This window comes from Prunus persica, chromosome G1 (assembly GCF_000346465.2).
Source record: "Prunus persica cultivar Lovell chromosome G1, Prunus_persica_NCBIv2, whole genome shotgun sequence".
In the NCBI taxonomy this organism is placed as follows: Eukaryota; Viridiplantae; Streptophyta; class Magnoliopsida; order Rosales; family Rosaceae; genus Prunus; species Prunus persica.
This window is the reverse complement of record NC_034009.1, coordinates 41,547,739-41,570,372: the sequence shown is the minus strand read 5'-3', so window position 1 is coordinate 41,570,372 and position 22,634 is coordinate 41,547,739. Positions and strand designations below refer to the sequence as shown.

Here is a 22,634-nt window from a genome sequence, read left to right as displayed (position 1 = left end):
AAAATAAATCCTATGTATTTATAGATGCACTCAACAAAAATAATTTTATTTTTATTTGTGTGTGAATAGAGTATATAAAAAATAGAACCTTTTATAAATATAGAAAAAGTTTAGATATCAACCAAAATATCACATTTCTATATATAAGAAAGGATTGAAGACAAACACAAAAAATAAGAAAAAGCATAAGAAAGGATTGAAGACAAACACAAACACTAAAAAATAAAAACCCAAGAACTGAAGTAACATCTACAATGGGATTCGAACTTAGTTAGAGTGGAATTTAAGAAACGCCCAAAACCAGCGGTGTTGGAGTCGACTTCCTTAGAGCAACTCCAGCGATCAGGCCAAGCTCGAGGCTGGGCGGAGCCCAAGCAAAAAATTCAATTCCAGCAAGTCACTTTTGCCCAAGCTGAAGGTGGGACCCACGAAGACGGGCTAGCCAGAAGGCAGCTCTAGCCTAAGAAATATCCTTTTATTTTTTTTTAAAAAGTAAAAAAAGAAGGTATGAGCAATCTTTTCTTACAAATTGGTTTTTAGAGGCAAATTCTAACCATAAGTTCTTAATAATTGATCTCTCTTAATAATTGATAGGGAATGCTAGCGACATTCTCTCTAACCTTCTCCCTTCTTCTCATGTCATATGTCACTTTCTTTATACTAAAACAATGTCATTAATGTATAGCTTTTGTTTTCCAAGATTATCCTTAGTAAATATATTGACTTTCATATTACCTTTAATTTATCTAAATTTTTTTTACAAATTGGAAAAATAAAAATAGAAATTAATAAAATAATATTTTGTTTTACCCACCAGCCCCAGGCATACGCCCCCATCTCCATCTCTCAAAATATGCTGATTCTCTTGCCAGCCACCCACCACTATGTAACATCTTCCTCCCGCCCCAGGGGCGGAGCTACAGCCAGGCCTGCCATGGCCCTGGCCCCCCCACTTAATTATTAATCTCTTGTAATATATTATAAAATATATGATATAGTAATACAATTACTGCAATTAGATTAGTGATGGCCCTCTCAGTTGAAGATGAAAAACCTAGTAGAAGTGATTTTGAAATTTTGGCCCCTGCATACTAAGAATCCTAGCTCCGCCACTGTCCCGCCCCTTGTGGTTGGGTAGTCTTTTCAATGTTTCCATATTTCCTTTTTAATGTTTTAATTATTAATATCCTAAAACTGATTTTCTTAATTTTTTTAAAAAAATTAAACTTTGTAATTTTTTTATTTAAGGAACCTGGGGGGTATTTTATATCATTCAAAATTTGATATGCTACCAAACTACAAAATGGTTATCCACTAATGTTTCTTAAGATTGTCAAAATGTTGTGTTTATTAAATGATTAGATTTTTTTTTTCCTAAAATAACATATATATTTTTTAATAGTAATTCAAAAAAAAGTTAGTACATTCAATAAGGGTAACTCTGGAAAACAAAAGCTATGCATTAATGACATTATTTTAAGTGTAAATAAAGTGTCATATGGCATGAGAAAAATAGAGAAGGTTAAAGAGAAGATTGCTAGCATTCCTCATAATCGATATCTGAGTACGTGAAGACGTTAAAATGTGGTGGAATAGATGGGTGGGGGCACTGCCGTTGTCACAGAGCATGGGAAGGATGCACGGGTGATCACCTTGAAAACCTTCGCTTGCTTGGAGGCATCTAGAGGCTCACGCAGCACAACCGGTGAGCATAGCCAACCCCAACCATTAGTCACGAGACGTGCGTGCACATAGAAATGCCTATAGATGAGGTAGGCGGGGGGTAGCTTGCCAGCAAAAGGCGTGTATGGTAGTCTTTTTTTTTTTTTTTTGGGCGCTATGTAGCCCTTATTTCCCAAGCGATTCTTTTGTGAGCCTTTAACTATTGAAATGACAGGATCATTATGACCTCTAGCTCAAAGACTGACATTCTCTTTTTTTACTGGCAAGGTTTTTAACGAGGCATATTCCATATCATTTGTGGTCTCTAAGGGGGAGTGTTGTAAAGTCAAGAATGTGGAGCACAAAATAGTAATGATGATGCTTGCCAACACCCATGTGAAGCCAAAGAAGAATGATTAAGCAACCACATTGTTCGGCCTACAAATAAAGCTTCCTCCTCACTTGTAATAGATAGAATAAAATATTCAATGAAAACATTATAATAGCATTTCTATTGCTATCTGAATTCTCTAAATTCTCTCTACAATCTCTTAGTTCATCATATTCATGATTTTGAGGATATTTAATATCGGACATACTATTTCTTAATTGACTTACTTTCAAAAAAGAAAGCAATTAGTCTATAGAAGTGGACGGTTCGTCTTTTGTAGGTATTGGATTTGTCGATTAAATTGATTAAAAAGTGGAGCTTTTGGGGCTGCTTTGCATGCAAGTCTTCATAAAAACAGCGAATACTTTCTTGAACTTAATTCTGTCGTCTTTGAATTGATAAATTGGAGTAATTTTTGGGTGTTCCGAATACACTATATAGTTAGTGTACCATTTAATAGATGGAAGACATATGGAATATTGGCAATGCAACCCTCCACATGTTATAAAAAAAAATACAGTAAGTTAGACAATAATTTCACGTATCGTATGTTTATTAGATTGTACACCAATCAAGTGGTGTACCCGAAACATATAAAAATTTCTGGATGAATCGCAGTCCAGTGACTAGGATTATGATCCACATAAGCTTTATTTGACCCATAAATAATTGGGAAATTACGAGTACTGCCAAAAGGGTTCATAAGTTTTACAAAGTCGCATTTACTATCATGCGAAAAACTCCACAGTTTATTTATTGCAAACGTTACTCTTCCACAACAGTTTATTGAGTAAACGTTACTTTTCCAAACCTATAAATTATTTTGTGGAATGTTAGGTGGATATAGGACAACAATGATCCCATGCACATGCAAAAGGTGAAGCATTATATGCTATGACATAAACCTTATATAACCACATTGAACCCCTCACTTCATTTAAACCCTAATCCTAATCCCTCAACATCCAAACAAGAAGAGGGGGGGACCCAAAAAAAAAAAAAAAAAACACAAAAGTGATGGAGGTGGAGAGAGTGCAGGCCTTGGCCATCAGCGGGCTGAACGAGCTTCCAGCGAAGTTCGTTCGACCAGCCCATGAGCAGCCCGAGAATAGCAAGGCCCTAGAGGGAGTCACGGTGCCTGTGATCTCCCTCGCTCAGCCTCATGATGTTGTGGTCAAGGAGGTGGCAGCGGCAGCCACTGCATGGGGCTTCTTTCTCATTACTGACCACGGCATACCGTCACCTTTGATCCAGCAGTTGCAGAAGGTAGGGCATGAGTTCTTTTTACTCCCACAGCAGGAGAAAGAGGCCTATGCAAATGACCCAGCCAATGGGAGGTTTGATGGATATGGGACTAAGATGACCAAGAACCATGACGAGAAGGTCGAGTGGATCGACTATTTTTTCCATCTGACTGCCCCTCCATCTAAGGTCAACTATGAAATCTGGCCTAAGAACCCTGCATCTTACAGGTACCTCTTCTGTTTTTATTTATTTACTGAGTTTTCAGTTTTTTTTCATTGCTTTCATTTTTCAGCAGTTGCTCCTTGGGTTCTTTACTGCTCTTTTCCTAGGATGATACTTGCCCTAACTTTTTAATATTTCCTTTTTGCATGTAAGGCCAACTGTAGGAGGGTTATAAAGTCTTTTCCTCTTCTTCTTTTTTTCTTTCTGAAATTAAGAGGGTTATTGAAAAAGTCTGTAAAATTTGTGTGACACAGGGAAGTGAATGACCAATACAACAAGGAGATGCTAAGAGTAACAGACAAGTTACTGGAGGTGCTTTCAGAGGGTCTAGGGCTGGAAGCAAAGGTTCTGAAATCTCATGTCGGAAATGAAGAAGTAGAATTGGAAATGAAAATCAACATGTACCCTCCATGCCCACAACCCCAACTGGCCCTAGGAGTTGAGCCTCACACTGACATGTCAGCCCTAACCCTGCTAGTCTCCAATGATGTTCCAGGCCTTCAGCTGTGGGAAGATGACAACTGGGTTGCTGTCAATTACTTGTCAAATGCAGTTTTTGTTCACATTGGTGATCAGATGGAGGTCTTGAGCAATGGCAAGTACAAGAGTGTTCTTCACAGAAGCTTGGTGAACAAGGAACGTATGCGCATGTCGTGGGCTGTTTTTGTTGCTCCTCCGCACGAGGCTGTGATTGGACCTCTGCCGGAGCTACTGGACGAGAAAAACCCTGCCAAATACTCAACCAAGACATATGCTGAATACCGACACCGGAAATTCAACAAGCTCCCACAATAGGAGTGATGTATTCCATTTGTGCTGTGTATCAACCATCACAATAAAATTTCTTCAATGGTCCCAATGGTTCATATGTTTTGCCGTTTGTTAGAATTTGTGCGTAGTACTTACATTCTATGAGGGCCTTCACAAAGTCATGTCAGTTCATCTTCATCATCATCAATCTGTATTGTACCATTTGCTCAAATTGTACCATTTCGTCACAATCTGTTGCAAAAATGTTCAATGAATCAAATTTGAATTGCTTCAAACTTTGAATACCATTATACTTGCTGTAGCTGTTAAATCCAACAATGACCATCAATAATTGTTTTTATTTTATTTTTGAGACTTCTTAGATCTAGGTCCAAAAAGATTAGTTGTTATTACGCTAAGTACTCGTGCGTTTTGGTTTTAGATGCAAGTTCTTTAACTTTTATTACTTTTTTTTGTCGTATCGATTTTAGCCTTTGAGGTAAATAAGGAAACACATTGAAAATCCAATTTAATGCATTATTTCATTGTAATTGAATTTCAAAATTTAAAATTTGAATTCTTTCCTTGTGAATATTTACCTAATATATGGATAAATTTTAATTTAATTGATAAAAGTAAAGACCCACATATTATATTAATCGATGAGACAAGCATCCACATGAAATTATGTACGTACATATCAGGTAAACACCCAAATACTAAAAACACAATATGTTTAATACTTATCAAGTTGATTCGTGGTGTTTAAGCATAGCAACAAATAAAAACTTGAGAAAAATAATATAAACAAGAGAATTATTGATGACGTTTGGAAAAGATCAAAAGAGAGAGAGAAATTTTTTAAAAGAAGCAAAAATGAAAAAAATTGCTCTTATTTATTTTTGGATTTCCTAAGGAATCCTTTATATTTGCATGTCTTTGTTTTGAAAATTGACAGATTTTTCTGTCTTTTTTAAAAAAAATTTAATTTTTTCTAAAATGAAAGTTTTTTATGACTAAAACCTAAATTTACTATAATATTATAGGTAATATCACTAACAAGTTGTTCATAAAAAATAATAGTTGTCTCCATCTACATATGTCACACCCTTATAACACAAATAATTATTTTTATGTAGTGTACTTTTTCTCTTCCAAGTTTTTTTTTTTCAGAAGGAAAAAAACGTGTTTTTTTAAATATTTTTTTATAATAGTTTAAAAAACACACGGATCTTTTCCAATCCTAGAAAATATCTAACCCTCTCCTTCTCTTCTCTCTTCCTCAGCTAAAGGTTAGGAGTCAAGCCTAGTAAAGTTGTTACCTTTTCTAAACTTTCTTTCTTTATTATAAATATTTCTGGGTTTATGGTTTGCTGCAGTTTTTTGGTGAGCATGTTCTGTTCCAACTCACTCCAACCAGAACAAGGTAATTGCTCACATGCACACAAAGACACATAATTTCATATGATTCATGTTGTTGTGTGCAATTAAACATCAAACATTTTATGGGTTTCAGCTAAAGTTGGGCTTTGTGTCATTGATTTGTGTTTAAGATGTGAACTGGTGATATTTGCTGCTGCTAGTGGACAACCACATCTTCCAGATCCTCAAGACCACCGGAGACGACAACACTGTCCTTGACCTCCTCGACAACTCGAACGACGTGTCGTATCACTATCAACCCGAGGTGTTGTACAGGGCAGCAACCAGTCTTTGATGCCCTCTGTTGTTTATCATTTTTGAAGTTCATTTAGGAATTTGTGGGTGATTTACCTTGTTTCAAAATGTAGTTGTTTGGTTCTTGTTAAAAAAAGATCATGTCATTGCATTTGTCGGCTATTTAGACTTTTTCATGTTTGCAATTTTATTTATTTATTTATTTTGGCTCAGGCATGTTTGCATTTAGGGTGTTAAAAAAAAATGGAATCCAGCCTAGGCGCGTGAGCACCTGGGGTTGTAATATTTTTTTATATATAAAATATATAGCATTGAGCATGATTTTATAATTGTGTTTGTATAAAATGATAAAATGATTAAGGTAACTTGTCAGAATACAAGCACAAATACTGTTTTCGGTGCTTTATACTGTTTGACATGAATTTTTCTTCCGTGTCCTGTACCAATAGACAACACCGCCAGCCAAATAGTGGTTGCACCATGGCCTTTGAACATAGGGCATAATTATTTGGGGTTAATGACTTAAATTGTCTTTTAATTATCGCTCAAGTATCATTTCGGTTCACTAACTAAAATTTTCATTTCAAACGTCCTTAAACTTTTTATTTTGTATCAAGATGGTCCATCCATGATTGATTCCGTCACTTTTGATCACGCGATGGCCACGTGACTGAGTTTTGAAGAGTATATGCAAATTTTTGAGAAGCCCTATCGTTCAGAATCAAAATCCCTCCAAAATACCTCCACTTTTTGAAAAGACCTCTCAAGAAACATCCTTTTTTAAAAATTATTATATATATAATTAAAATAAAAAAAGGTATGAGCATTCTTTTCTTACAAATTGGTTTTTAGAGGCAAATTCTAACCATAAGTTCCTAATAATTGATGGGAAATGCTAGCGACATTCTCTCTAATCTTCTTTTTTAGACCTTCTCCCTTCTCCTCATGCCATATGTCACTTTCTTTATTAAATATTAAAAATAAAAATGAGTATCGCCGTGCGGCTATACTATGTATATATTTAAAAAAAGGACGCTCCCAGCCCCTAGGTGCCACGTGTCAAAGGAGTAAAGCCTTTTTTTTTTTAAAAAAAAGGGGGGAAACGGGTATAGCCGCACGGCTATACTATTTTTTTAAATTCAAAAAAAATAGTATAGCCGGGCGGCTACACTATTATATATATATATAAAAAGACGGGCCTATGGCCTAAGCCCACGTGTCAAAGAGGCCTCATCCTACGTGTCAAAGAGGTAAAGCCATATTATTTTTTAAATGCAAAAAATGAGTATATCCGCGCGGCTATACTATTATATATGTAAAAAGGCCGGCCCATGGCCTAAGCCCATGTGTCAAAGAGGTAAAGCCCTACTATTTTTTAAATGCAAAAAACAAGTATAGCTGGGCGGCTATACTATTATATATATAAAAAGGCCGGCCAATGGCCTAAGCCCACATGTCAAAGAGGCCTAAGCCCTCGTGTGAAAGAGGTAAAGCCATACTATTTTTTAAATGCAAAAAACGAGTATAGCCGAACGGCTATACTATTTTTTAATATAAAAAGGCCGGCCCATAGCCTAAGCCCACATGTCAAAGAGGCCTAAGCCCACGTATCAAAGTGGTAAAGCCATACTATTTTTTAAATGCAAAAACGAGTATAGCCGCCCGGCTATACTATTTTTAAAAAACAATTACCGGCTATACTATTTTTAAAAAACAATTAGGTAAAACTGAGTACAACCGTACGGCTATACCCTTTTTTATAAAGTATGTACTATTTTTATTCAGCAATACGTCTACAATACGTGAATTTTTGTGTGTGTTACTGAAATTTTTGTAACAAATACGTGTATTAAACATGATAAATACGCGCGCGCACGTGTATAATACATTATTGAACGTGCAAGTGCTAAAATCTTTATACGGGTAATAACTTTGGAAATGAAAAAAAATTAAAAAAGGACGGTAGATACTCGAGTAATGGCATAATAGTAGTGGATAGGGCTCTTGGGCTATGGAGAAATTGAATTAAGACATCCAAATGATTTCACAAAAGACTTAATAAATAGAAATTAATTACTTTGTGTTCTTTTTCTTCAATATGTTTATATTAAATAATAATTAAAATATAATTACTAAGCAAAGTGATTAAAAAAGACTAAGATATTACTTGATTACGTATAGTAAATTAAAGAAGTAGGCCAAAAAACAAAAACAAAGAAACCTTTGCTTGCTTGGAGGCATCTAGAGGCTTACGCAGCACAACCGACGAGCATAGCCAACCCCAACCATTGTAGTCACGAGACGTGCGTGCAGATAGAAATGCCTATAGATGAGGTAGACGGGGGTAGCTTGCCAGTGAAAGGCGTGTATGGTAGTCTTCTTTTTTTTTTTTTTTGGGCACTATTTAGCCCTTCTTTCCCAAGAAATTCTCTTGTGAGCCTTTAACTATTGAAATGACAGGATCATTATGACCTCTGGCTCAAAGACTGGCATTCTCTTCTTTGAATGCCTACAAAGAGGCCTGCAAGAGCCCTTTTAAGGCATGGATTCCTAAAGGTTCTAATGGTCATGATGACTTTATTTCTATCATGGTTTTTTTTTTTTTACAATTCAAGGCCTTTCAATTAAGTTAAATTTCATTGGCCTATTAGGTGTGACAGGATCCGACCCAAATTTTTCTTTGGAATTCGAGCTGAACCCTGTTCGTGATCGACACCTGACGGGTGTCGAGCACAAATGACTTGGTTGCCCTTCTGGTTACAAACTTACATTTCTTTTTTTTCTTTTTTTTTTTTTTGCCTTGACTTCTAGCGAAAATTCGGCAGAGTCTCCCATGTAATTTGTCCAATCCCAAAAATTACACATGTCAAAACAAGCATATATACACAACCCAACGTTCAGCATGCGTATATATATATATATATATATATATACAATCAACAGTAAAGTTTGAGCCCATGGGTAATATCAGAGCATCTATATAGGTTAATTTACAAGAAGAACATTTGGAGGGTCAAGGACCCTACACTAGGCTGAAGAGATGCAGGAAGCAGAAACTGCCCTGTGGTGGCTTTCAGATGCACGTCTACGGCCTGCTGGTGCAAAAAATTTAAAAGGTGAGTGGACCCAAAAACAAAGTTTTAAGAAAAATAGCATAAGAACATACTAACCCCACTGTAAAAACAGTTATACAAAACTAATTCATTCTTTTAATCATATACATACTGAAATCAATGCACTCATATATATATAAATATATATCAAGCATACTCATATCATTTTTAAACTCTTAAAAGCACTGAAATCAGTTTAAAACTACCACCTAGGTGTACCCTTTAAATTCTGTCAATTCCTAATATTCGTCAATTCTTGATAATCCGTCAATTCTCATGGCAGGTCTCGGCGACACAAAGTCAACCCGAGCCGCAAACTGGCAGGATTCAGGGGACCGTAGTCAGCCTGATCCGCATTCCTGGCTCCCACGGTCCGGGCGTCCCCGAAACTCGTGAGGCAAATGTCAAGTGCGCTGACAAAACTGAAGGCAAACTGGATGTCCGTGGACATCGTCATATCTGAAGGCAACCTGTTTCTATAACTGAGTACCTGAGGTGGCTTAAGAAAATCTAAAATTTCTGAAAGGTCTGATGAATAATTGAATTTTTTATTAAATCTAGAACTCTGCTGTCATTTTATCTGATATATATCTCAATCTTTACTTTCCATATCTTTTTAGCATTTTCAACTAAGCAGCATATAAATAAAGATATTTAGCTTCAACAAATCATGCTAGGAAAGCCATAATTAATAAAACTTATTCAAGATCAAATAATGAAATTCATTTGCATAAAATCATTTATAAAAGAAAAGTCCACTCACAGCTGGTCCGAGCTCGCTGGACCTTTTGAAGGTCCCTCCTGCGGGTCAACTGGTGCCCGGGTGCCTGATTCAATTATCATAATAATATATATTAATAAAACTGCTCGATATAAATATTTAAATAAAACCCTGACCTCCGGCTCCTAGAAGTGCGTGCATCCAATTAAAGTTACTCATATGCCCACATTAGCGTTCCTTTAAACCTAGGACACAAGTCCCCTGAGTCTGGTCTCAAATGGAAGGTTGGTTTGGTCATAAACGCACGATCAATGGCTCGAAACTATTGAACCCGGAAATCACAAAAGATGCGAAATCCGTTCAGGGTTCAAACATTATCCAAATTAAGATCCGCGAATTCCTACGCGCTCGTAACAACACGAGGATCATTTTAGGACTGAGTGTGGTCCCCACCAAACTACCCACACGCCGGCAGGGCGTGGGTGGCTTGAGAAATTCCTAGCGGCCAAAAAAACTCCAAACCGCAGGCCCAAACTCCTAACTTAGGTAAAGCACCCATTTTGGAACCACTTTTGTTCTTGGACCTACCCCAAAAAGTGGCCAGAAGTGGCCGAAATCACACTCTCAAAACCGGCTGAAACCAAGATTGAAAAATCGAACGATCTACACTTGGAATTTCTGGAATCCTACCCAACTAGCAGCTAGAGCATGGAAAATAGCTAGAAAACCATACCTCACTCGTCCGATTTGGTGGCCGGATGAAGAAGAACGAAAGCTTGGAAGTTCTGTCAACTCGGTGCGATTCCGATCTTTTTTCCGGCGAAAAACAGCGGTTCCAAGGGCAGGGACAGGTCGGGAAAGGAAGAGAAAGCGGCAGTGGTTCGATTGGGTCTAGTCCCGTCAGTCGGAGTGGAGTGTGGCAGTGGTTACGGAGGTTTGAAGGTGACGAGTTACATAAAAAAAAAACAAGGGGGGGGGAGGAAGAAGATTGAGGGAAGAGCGAGAGGGAGTCAGATTTTTAAAAAAAAAAATCATGATTTCAAAAATTACCATTTTGATCGTATTTTCTTCGTTACAACTCCAATTTGAGTCCACTCCGTGTTTACTGACTCGTTTCGTCGCGCTCTACGCAACGATGCAAGTGGAATGGTCAAATTCTTTCTCGGTCAAAAAGTCAACTTTTCCTTTACTAGAATATTCTAAGGGCAAAAGTGTCATTTCTTCTTAATAGTTTAATAGTTAAATATTAATTAAGGTTTGGGTTATTACAATGTGTCTTTCCATATGTTTGGGCCTAAATTCTGCACCCCCAGCCCAAAACTATCGGCCCACAATGATAAACAATTTCAAGCTCCATGTTTGAAGAAATTAATTATCGGCCTAAAATTGAAGAGTCCCATGCCATTTTTAAACAACCTCCAAAGTTTACCTTGTGTTTAGGCCAAAACTCTGCACGCAAGCCCATTTTTGTCAAGAGAGCAATGAACAAAATATTTGGGCTTTTTCTACAAGGATCAGGAGTCAAAAACCAAAATGCTGAAATAAGCCCAAACCCTTTTAGCAAATTGTGAATTTAGCCTTATTCTAAATAAACATCATTAAACCATTTTGTTAGAAAACTCACTCTACCCAAGGATAGCAAGTCAGCAAAAACTTTGTAAAAAGGTTTCTCTCAAGAAATCCCCACGTGACTTTCTGACTTTGGAAAAGTCAAAACTTTCAGCTAACAGAGGGGAGGTGATGGGAGTTAATGAAAACAGGTCTTATAGGAAGACTTCTCCATTTTTTGTAGCCAAAAAGAAGATTAAAATCCCTTTTTATATACGGAGAAATTCTGCACCAAAGCAGGTGTCATTTCCAAGAGATAAGCAGACTACATTTGTTGAGAGATAAGTAGGGAGCAAGGGAGTTGTTCATTAGGAAAAGCAAACTGACCATCATGGCAGATTGCATTCTTACAAATGGCAATTATAGAATAAGAAGGGATTAGTTTTTCTTTCAAAGAAAGCAGGAAAAAGACCACCATAGGAACTGACTGTTGATAGCTTTTCTCTGCCAGAATAGATAACTTCCCTTTTTTTTTTGCATTTAAAAATAAAGATCTTTTGAAAAGATTTGCTGCCCATTATTCAAAGATTAAAAACCCCACTCCAGCATTTCCTATAAAACAAGAGAGAGAGTGAACAGATAAAATATAGCCAAAAAAATCAATCATGACAAAAACTCTCAAAGTCATAACTAACAAACTCAAAATGATCAATTGATCTCAAAAAGCATTCAAACATTGGAGCGACCAAAGCTCATTGAGCCACAAGAAACAAGTCAGCCATAATTCGAAACTCTAATTTCAGTTCAGTTCAATTCAGAGAAACAGTTTTGTAAAGCAAGATTTCTTTCGTTACAAATTTGGTTCAGCGCAAGCCAAGTTAAGCAGAGTCTGGGTTCTTACAACATGAAAACCTCAACAAATTTATGGAAAGCCTTGATCAAGCAGAACATGTATTATAATGCAGTTCCAGCTCAGTGATCATCAAATCCAGCCACTTTTGCCCCTTCCAGACTGAAGAGACTCCAATTCTGCCTGTTCAAAAAAGACTTCCACGACTTAAAATATATTAAAGCTCTGCCAAACTCAAACATTGGTATTGATTTACAACTGAAATTTGTCAGTTGAAAGTGTTGATGATCCAATCTAGTACAAACATACCCAATTCAGTCTGTATCAAAAGTAGCTATCCAGGCAGAAATTGAAGTCCAACGTTCTGTTATCTTTTCTAGAGTTGGCTTTTTCTCTTTCTGAGCTTTGTAATAGGCAGTTCTGCCTAAACATTTTACTTTTTTTTTTTCATTTATTTTGGCCAGAACTACTAATTTTGTACTGTGAAAAATTGTGAAAGTTCTCACCAGTCTGAGGTAGGAAAAGAACTTACTTGAGAGATATTCCGTACCCAAATTCACAGTCGTTTGTTCAGAATCAGTAACTTGGGGAGCAAGTTATCTGTTTTTAAGAAGTCTGCTAGGATTTTTATTGCTAGCAGTGGCACGCTCGTACACAAAAGAAAGTTGGGTTGTTGGCCAATCAATGGTTTTCAAGTCAATAGGGAACTTCACCCTACCTTCACAGGATCATATCAAAAACGGGTGAACACCATATTAAATGAGAAAACATGTTCCACATCTCTCCGTTGGACAGAACATTAAATAGTTTTTTTTGATGTGAGCCAATGATCCATCCCTATATGCATGTTCAATCAAATTTCACATTATTTTTCTTCCTTGATTTGGGTGTTTGGGGTTCCACATAAACGCACTACACAAGGCCAGCTGTCTTTAGTTTTTCTGTGTGTTTGTTTTTATTAGACTACACAAGACCAGACAAACTTAATAAGGATTAATTATTTTATTAATCTCTGAATTTAAATTCGATTTGCATTTGAATTCCTCAATTTTCAAAATTGTCACTTTCGTTAAGACAATGGTCCTGCCATCAATTTTGTTAACTTTTTCTATAAATGCAAGAGCAAAAGGGTACTTTTTTTTGTCAATAATTAAGCAGTTTATGGGTAGGTTTTGCTTTCCCTTAGACACCATATACGCCTTGTGGCCTTTTTTTTGCAAGTTTCAAAAATCAATCCTCTCTCTCTCTCTCTCTCTCTCTCAATCAATCAAGGGACTTAAAAAATTGGAATTGCATCAATTATTGTACTCCCTTAGTTGATCATATTCATGATTTTGAGGATATTTAATATCAGATTTTAGCAAGGAATCTACATAATTTTATATTCATTACTTAATTTACTCATGTGTTAGTAAATAGAGGAGACAAGAATTCGAATAATTGCATGATAAGTAATCATACTATTTCTTAATTGACTTACTTTCAACAAAGAAGAGTGTTGCTAAATGAATTCTAAAATTAACTGAGTGCATCTTATGATCTAAGTACACCCTAATATTTTAATCAAAATATAAAATTAGCTAAGTAATCCTATTTAACTACCAAAAATACCCATAGTACACTCTAATACACTATATCATATAACACCATAATACCAATCCCAAATCTATCACCTTCTAAAAATCAGCAACCACTTGAGAGTCCTTATGTTCTCAAAATTTGTTCTCCAGATAAATTGGTTGGAGATTTACATATGTTTGATGGCTCCTTGGTCACAGCAGAAGAACTTTCATATGCTCCAGCAGAAACTATTGGAAGGAGTTGTCATGGAACAAAGTACAAAGCTATGCTTTGACTCAGGTCATGTATTGGCTGTGAAATGGCTAAGGGAGGGTATATCAAAAGAAAGGAAAGAATTTGCAAGAGAAGTAAAGAAACTAGGAAACATCAGACATCCGAATCTAGTTTCTCTGCTCGGTTACTACCGGGGCCCAAAAGAGCATGAGAAATTGATTCTATCAACTTATATTAATGCACAATCGTTGGCATTCCATCTCCATGGAAAGACTGTTATCTTTCATTTTAGGATTGGAAATAAGAATCTCCCCAATATTGTTCCATGTGTACACCTTGATTTTATTAGCAATTCTCTCCCTTCCAAAGAAATAAAATTTTGCCCTAGGCACTAAATAATACAAAAATTTCTCTATGTTTGATTAAGATTGAATATGATAAGTATGGTGTTTATTAAAATTATATTTGTTTCAAAATTCAATACAGATTTTTTGATCAGTTTATATTAAAGCAAATTAATAATCTAATAATTACTTTAATAATATGATGTACTCAATTAATTTTAAAATTTGTTTAACAACACTCAAAAAGAAAGCAATTAGTCTATAGATGTGGACGGTTCGTCTTTAGTAGTCTTTAGTAGGTATTGGATTTGTCGATTAAATTGATTAAAAAGTGGAGCTTTTGGGGCTGCTTTGCATGCAAGTCTTCATAAAAACAGCGAATACTTTCTAGAACTTCTGTCGTCTTTGAATTGACGAATCGCGGTCCAGCGACTAGGATTATGATCCACGTAAGCTTTATTTGACCCATAAATAATTGGGAAATTACAAGTACTGCCAAAAGGGTTCATAAGTTCTACAAAGTCCCATTTACTATCATGCGAAAAACTCCACAGTTTATTTATTGTAAACGTTACTCTTCCACAACAGTTTATTGAGTACATCAACCCGTGTGGCACCATGACGGATCTAGAATTTCAGCATAAGGTGGGCTAAATTTACCTAACATATAAACCTACTTAAAAAATAGAAAACTCAATAATATAAGTGAATCATTTATAAATTAAAAATATATATACCTAGCTACGAGTGAAACATTCACTTCAACTGAACAAAAAACTTCACTACCAATGAGTGTTAAGAAGTTTTTTTTTTTTTTTTGGATTAGCGCAATGCATGTTCAACCTAGGTTTGAGCTTTGGCATCCATAATGCCAAAAGGAGGAAACAAAAAATATTTTTACTTGAGTGGGTTCGGTAGAAGAGAGAGGATAGGTTACAAAAGGGTATAATTGAGTTTTGCTTTCAAAAATTTATTTTGAATTGGTGATGTGCCGTGCTATATGTATTTTGGGATGAAAAAAATTAAAAATCGCCTAGGCTATAGCCCAGGTTAGTACCTTTCATGGTCCGTCCAAACCTATAAATTATTGGGCTTCTTCAATATAGGTCCCTACAATTTCTATTTCTTAGACATATACCCATCTTTCTATATATCTATGTGTAAAACCCAATTTCAAACTTAAATGGCCAGTAGGATATAAGAGGTCGTAGTATTCCTATATTTTTACCTCATTGCCATCAGACTTCATATTTTATTTATAATTTATTCCAAGCATTTCATTAACTGCCATAATTGTAATTAAAACTCCCTATTAATAGCATATCAATCACCCCATTTCTTTTGGTTGCCATTCCCTCTAACATATGGCCCCTTAAAATTGCAAATAAAAATAATATGTAAATTACATATCCGATAATGTACATATGAAAAATATAAATATAAATATATACGTATAAAAATATAGGTATATTATTTACCAAAAAAAAATTAATAAAAATAAGTCAATTACTTTGTAATTGAAATTTCTGTAAATTTTTCATAAATTAAAAATAGGAACACAATAATTTATAGAAAATAGGTACGTTGTATAATTGAAATTTATGCACATTTTTAAAAAATTAAAAATAGGTACATTACTTAGAAGAAAAAAATAAGTTCATTATACTAGGTAAATTGTTTTACTAGGTATACATTATTAGAGAAAAAAAAGGTACATTATTTAGAAAAAAAAAAATAGGTTCATTATACCAGGTAAATTGTTTAGGGGAAAAAATAGGTACATTATTTAGAAAAAAATATATAGGTACATTATTTAGAAAAAAAAAAAAATAGGTACATTATTAGAGAAAAAAATAGGTACATTATTTTGAGAGAAAAAATAGGCTCATTAAAAAAAATTGTTTTCATAAAACAAAAAATAAAAAAGATTATCAAATTATTTTTTATAAAACAAGTAATAAAGAAAAAAATAGGTACAATATTTGGAGAAAAAATAGGTTCATTAAAAAAAATGTTTTAAAAAAACAATAAATAGATTATCAAATTATTTTTCAACATAATTAGAATGTACACTATTATTCATAAAACTATAATAAAAAAGAATTAAAACAGGTCATATAATTCATAAAAAGAAAACAACATTAATTCCTAAATTTAATATTAAATTTAAATTATTAATACTTTAAATAGATTACTAGTCGTAATTCATAGAAGGAAAACATCATTAATTCAAAAATAGATTACTAATACCTTAATGTGGAATTTAATATTTAATTTCAAATAAGTTTCTAAATTAGTTCATACATCCATTACAACTATTTGGAGATATTTTCAAATTCAACGGATGTCATTAGTTACACCCCCAATAACACATTAACTTATAAATATGGGTAGTTTTGGAATCCGAAAAATACAATAAATTAGATTTTAAGTTATATTAGGTAACTTGCTTAGTTGGATTCTAGTCATCGGGTATTATTTGAAAAATTGGGTATTTTACATAGAAAACTAAAAAAAAGGGTTGTAGATGATTTAAAATGAATTTTATGGGTCTAAGCTCAATTTACTATAAATTATTTTGTTGAATGTTAGGTGGATATAGGTTGCATGTTTTTTATTGGTGGGAGCTGCCCTTCTAACATCTTGGACAACAATGATCCCATGCACATGCAAAAGGTGAAGCATTATATGCTATGACATAAACCTTATATAACCACATTGAACCCCTCACTTCATTTAAACCCTAATCCTAATCCTTCAACATCCAAACAAGAAGAGGGGGGACCCAAAAAAAAAAACACAAAAGTGATGGAGGTGGAGAGAGTGCAGGCCTTGGCCATCAGCGGGCTGAACGAGCTTCCAGCGAAGTTCGTTCGACCAGCCCATGAGCAGCCCGAGAATAGCAAGGCCCTAGAGGGAGTCACGGTGCCTGTTATCTCCCTAGCTCAGCCTCATGATGTTGTGGTCAAGGAGGTGGCAGCGGCAGCCACTGCATGGGGCTTCTTTCTCATTACTGACCACGGCATACCGTCACCTTTGATCCAGCAATTGCAGAAGGTAGGGCATGAGTTCTTTTTGCTCCCACAGCAGGAGAAAGAGGCCTATGCAAATGACCCAGCCAATGGGAGGTTTGATGGATATGGGACTAAGATGACCAAGAACCATGACGAGAAGGTCGAGTGGATCGACTATTTTTTCCATCTGACTGCCCCTCCATCTAAGGTCAACTATGAAATCTGGCCTAAGAACCCTCCATCTTACAGGTACCTTTTCTGTTTTTATTTATTTATTGAGTTTTCAGTTTTTTTTCCTTGCTTTTTTCATTTTTCAGCAGTTGCTCCTTGGGTTCTTTACTGCTCTTTTCCTAGGATGATACTTGCCCTAACTTTTTAATATTTCCTTTTTGCATGTAAGGCCAACTGTAGGAGGGTTATAAAGTCTTTTCCTCTTCTTCTTTTTTTCTTTCTGAAATTAAGAGGGTTATTGAAAAAGTCTGTAAAATTTGTGTGACGCAGGGAAGTGAATGACCAATACAACAAGGAGATGCTAAGAGTAACAGACGAGTTACTGGAGGTGCTTTCAGAGGGTCTAGGGCTGGAAGCAAAGGTTCTGAAATCTCATGTCGGAAATGAAGAAGTAGAATTGGAAATGAAAATCAACATGTACCCTCCATGCCCACAACCCCAACTGGCCCTAGGAGTTGAGCCTCACACTGACATGTCAGCCCTAACCCTGCTAGTCTCCAATGATGTTCCAGGCCTTCAGCTGTGGGAAGATGACAACTGGGTTGCTGTCAATTACTTGTCAAATGCAGTTTTTGTTCACATTGGTGATCAGATGGAGGTCTTGAGCAATGGCAAGTACAAGAGTGTTCTTCACAGAAGCTTGGTGAACAAGGAACGTATGCGCATGTCGTGGGCTGTTTTTGTTGCTCCTCCTCACGAGGCTGTGATTGGGCCTCTGCCGGAGCTTCTGGACGAGAAAAACCCTGCCAAATACTCAACCAAGACATATGCTGAATACCGACACCGGAAATTCAACAAGCTCCCACAATAGGAGTGATGTATTCCATTTGTGCTGTGTATCAATCATCACAATAAAATTTCTTCAATGGTCCCAATGGTTCATATGTTTTGCTGTTTGTTAGAATTTGTGCGTAGTACTTGCATTCTATGAGGGCCTTCACAAAGTCATGTCAGTTCATCTTCATCATCATCAATCTGTATTGTATCATTTGCTCAAATTGTATCATTTCGTCACAATCTGTTGCAAAAATGTTGAATGAATCAAATTTGAATTGTTTCAAACTTTGAATACCACTATACTTGCTGTAGCTGTTAAATCCAACAATGACCATCAATAATTGTTTTTATTTTATTTTTGAGACTTCTTAGATCTAGGTCCAAAAAGATTAGTTGTTATTAAGCTAAGTACTCGTGCGTTTTGGTTTTAGATGCAAGTTCTTTAACTTTTATTACTTTTTTTTGTCGTATCGATTTTAGCCTTTAAGGTAAATAAGGAAACACATTGAAAATCCAATTTAATGCATTATTTCATTGTAATTGAATTTCAAATTTTAAAATTTGAATTCTTTCCTTGTGAATATTTACCTAATATATGGATAAATTTTAATTTAATTGATAAAAGTAAAGAGCCACATATTATACTAATCGATGAGACAAGCATCCACATGAAATTATGTACGTACGTATCAGGTAAACACCCAAATACTGAAAACACAATATGTTTAATACTTATCAAGTTGATTCGTGGTGTTTAAGCATACAACAAATAAAAACTTGAGAAAAATAATATAAACAAGAGAATTATTGATGACGTTTGGAAAAGATCAAAAGAGAGAAATTTTTTAAAAGAAGCAAAAATGAAAAAAATTACTCTTATTTATTTTTGGATTTCCTAAAGAATCCTTTACATTTGCATGTCTTTGTTTTGAAAATTGACAGATTTTTCTGTCTTTTTTGAAAAAATTTTAATTTTTTCTAAAATGAAAGTTTTTTATGACTAAAACCTAAATTTACTATAATATTATAGGTAATATCACTAACAAGTTGTTCATAAAAAATTAGTAAATTTAGGTTTTACCCATAAAAAAACTTTCACTTTTGGAAAAAGCCAAAGCTTTTTGAAAAAAGACAGAATAACCTCTCAACTTTCAAACCAAAGACATGCAAATGTAAAGGATTTCTTAGGAAATCAAAAAATAAATAAGGGCAATTTTGTCCATTTTTGCTTCTTTTAAAAATTTTCTCTCTCCTTTGGGCTTTTTCAAAGTCTCCCTAAAAAATAATAGTTGTCTCCATCTACATATGTCACACCCTTATAACACAAATAATTATTTTTATGTAGTGTCCTTTTTCTCTTCCAAGTTTTTTTTTTTTTCAGAAGGAAAAAAACGTGTTTTTTTAAATATTTTTTTATAATAGTTTAAAAAACACACGGATCTTTTCCAATCCTAGAAAATATCTAACCCTCTCCTTCTCTTCTCTCTTCCTCAGCTAAAGGTTAGGAGTCAAGCCTAGTAAAGTTGTTACCTTTTCTAAACTTTCTTTCTTTATTATAAATATTTCTGGGTTTATGGTTTGCTGCAGTTTTTTGGTGAGCATGTTCTGTTCCAACTCACTCCAACCAGAACAAGGTAATTGCTCACATGCACACAAAGACACATAATTTCATATGATTCATGTTGTTGTGTGCGATTAAACATCAAACATTTTATGGGTTTCAGCTAAAGTTGGGCTTTGTGTCATTGATTTGTGTTTAAGATGTGAACTGGTGATATTTGCTGCTGCTAGTGGACAACCACATCTTCCAGATCCTCAAGACCACCGGAGACGACAACACTGTCCTCGACCTCCTCGACAACTCGAACGACGTGTCGTATCACTATCAACCCGAGGTGTTGTACAGGGCAGCAACCAGTCTTTGATGCCCTCTATTGTTTATCATTTTTGAAGTTCATTTAGGAATTTGTGGGTGATTTTCCTTGTTTCAAAATGTGGATGTTTGGTTCTTGTTAAAAAAATATCATGTCATTGCATTTGTCGGCTATTTAGACTTTTTCATGTTTGCAATTTTTTTTTTCCTGGGCTCAGGCATGTTTGCATTTAGGGTGTTAAAAAAAAGTGGAATCCAGCCTAGGCGCGTGAGCACCTGGGTTGTAATATTTTTTTATATATAAAATATATAGCATTGAGGACGATTTTATAATTGTGTTTGCACATATGTCTAATCAATTGATAAAGTTTTTCATGCTTTATATTGTTTTTCGTGTTTTATATTGTTTGACATGAATTTTTCTTTGGTGTCCTATACCAATAGACAACACCGTTGGCCAAATAGTGGTTGCACCATGGCCTTTGAACATAGAGCATAATTATTTGGGGTTAATGATTTAAATGTTCTCTAAACTATCGCTCAAGTATTATTTTGGTACATTAATTAAAATTTTCATTTCAAACGTCCTTAAACTTTTTATTTTGTATCAAGATGGTCCATCCGTGACAGATTCCGTCACTTTTGATCACGCGATAGCTACGTGACTGAGTTTTGAATGGTATATGCAACTTTTTGAGAAGCCCTATCGTTCAGAACCAAAATTCCTCCAAAATACCTCCACTTTTTGATAAGCCCTCTCATTTCCTGCGATTACCATCGAGTGAAAGGGATTCTAATGCGAGTTGATGAATTGGTCGATGCTGTAGTAGTGTGTGAGTCGCTGAATTGGTGAAGTTAGTGTGTAATTTCAGTGTTAGTTTTGGAGTTTGAATTTGGGAGTTTGGGTTAGGGTTTGATTTTGGGGATTTTGGAGATTTTGGGAAATTCACTAGTTGCTGATACTGGAGTACGAATTCCGTTCGGGTGGAAAGACTCCCAAATACGGTAAGGGCTTCTATAATGCATTTTATGTTGTTTTTGTTTGGAAATGGATGAAATGAATGAGTTGTCCTTGTCTAGAACTGTGGTTTCTTTATAAAGATTCTTTTTTCTGTGTTTGTGTTCGGCTTTTTGGTTGTTTTATGTTTAAAGTAAGGGTAAATGAATCGTTTTCTTATATGTGGATTTGGCTTTTACTACATTGACTGCAGAGTATAAGTTTTATGTCTGTGGTCCCTTGATTGTCTGGTTCACATCCAACTCAGTAATTGTTACCCTTGTTGTCGTTAGCATTAACAACAAAACTATGACTTTAGAATAACATATTGTTGTTTCAATTTTGCAACTACCAATGGAATGTGCACTCTAGAATTACATCATGGGGGCTGGTTTGAAAATGGGGTTTATAAGAAGGGTAAGGTCTGTTATTTGGACAATATTATACAGGATTTTCTGTCTTTGTTAGATTTACTGAAAATTAGGAGAGGTCTTGGGTATGATGTTGACATTTCTCAAGTTTAACAACATTTGGAAATTAGGTGTAAAAATCCTGAGGGTGAACTGGCGCTTGTTACATCAGATGCTACAGTGGTTGAAATGGTTGACCACATACCATCCAATAAGGTTATTGTGTTATACTATAGTAAGATTGAAGACTATGAGTATGATCCAGATGCAGAGAATTGTGATAAGGATTTGACTCAGAATTACCAAGTGAAAGAGGTGGATTATATTGAAGTTGAAGATGAGGAGACTTTTGAGAATGTTGGGACAAAAGTGGCAAATGAAGATGCGGTCAAAGAGGTACCAAATGAAGATGCAGGGCTAGAATTACCAAATGAAGATATAGGGGCACATGTGACAATTGATAATGAATGGGCAGAATTGTCAAATGAAGATGAAGATGCAGATTCAGAAATTAAAGACAGTGATCATGAGTTCAGTGAAAATGAGGCAGAGGCCAGGCCAACTGTTGGAGAGAATGTAGCAGATGAGAGGACTAGTCATAGTGCTCCAGGAGAGGTGTCATCAGATGATGCTGACACATCAGAATTTGACACTGGAAGTGAGACTGAAGATGAGGGTAACTGTAGAAAAAAGATAAAACTGCCAAAGTTTAAGCAGTATAGAAGAGATGTGGATTTGAAAAATCCTGAGTTTAGATTGGGAATGAAGTTTGCAAAAAAAAAAAAAAAAAAAATACTGATAGAGGCTATCAAGGAGCATGCAATTATATATGGTAGGGAAGTGAAATTGAAAAAAAACGACAACAGACGATTTCAGGCTAAACGTGTGAAAGGGTGTTCTTTCCAAGTATATAAATCAAAGATTAATAGAGAGGAAGGGACATTTGCAATAAAAACTTTGAGCCTAGAACATCAGTGTGGAAGAGTGGACAAGCTTAGGCATACTACATCAAAAT

At 35.2% G+C, this 22,634-nt stretch overlaps 2 protein-coding genes and 1 long non-coding RNA gene across 3 annotated transcripts; all 3 read left to right on the top strand.

The window, feature by feature from the left end:
• LOC18789071 (flavonol synthase/flavanone 3-hydroxylase) lies at positions 2,985-4,556 on the top strand. The gene is made up of 2 exons (XM_007222518.2): positions 2,985-3,525; positions 3,775-4,556. The coding sequence occupies exons 1-2, from the start codon at positions 3,071-3,073 to the stop codon at positions 4,313-4,315; spliced, it is 996 nt and encodes a 331-aa protein (XP_007222580.1). The 5' UTR covers positions 2,985-3,070; the 3' UTR covers positions 4,316-4,556.
• Positions 5,450-6,144, top strand: LOC109947732. The gene is made up of 2 exons (XR_002270537.1): positions 5,450-5,696; positions 5,824-6,144. It is a non-coding gene; the product is annotated as an uncharacterized LOC109947732 (long non-coding RNA).
• Positions 17,042-18,446, top strand: LOC18788410 (flavonol synthase/flavanone 3-hydroxylase). The gene is made up of 2 exons (XM_007222519.2): positions 17,042-17,580; positions 17,833-18,446. Exons 1-2 carry the CDS (start codon positions 17,126-17,128, stop codon positions 18,371-18,373), a joined length of 996 nt encoding a protein of 331 aa, XP_007222581.1. The 5' UTR covers positions 17,042-17,125; the 3' UTR covers positions 18,374-18,446.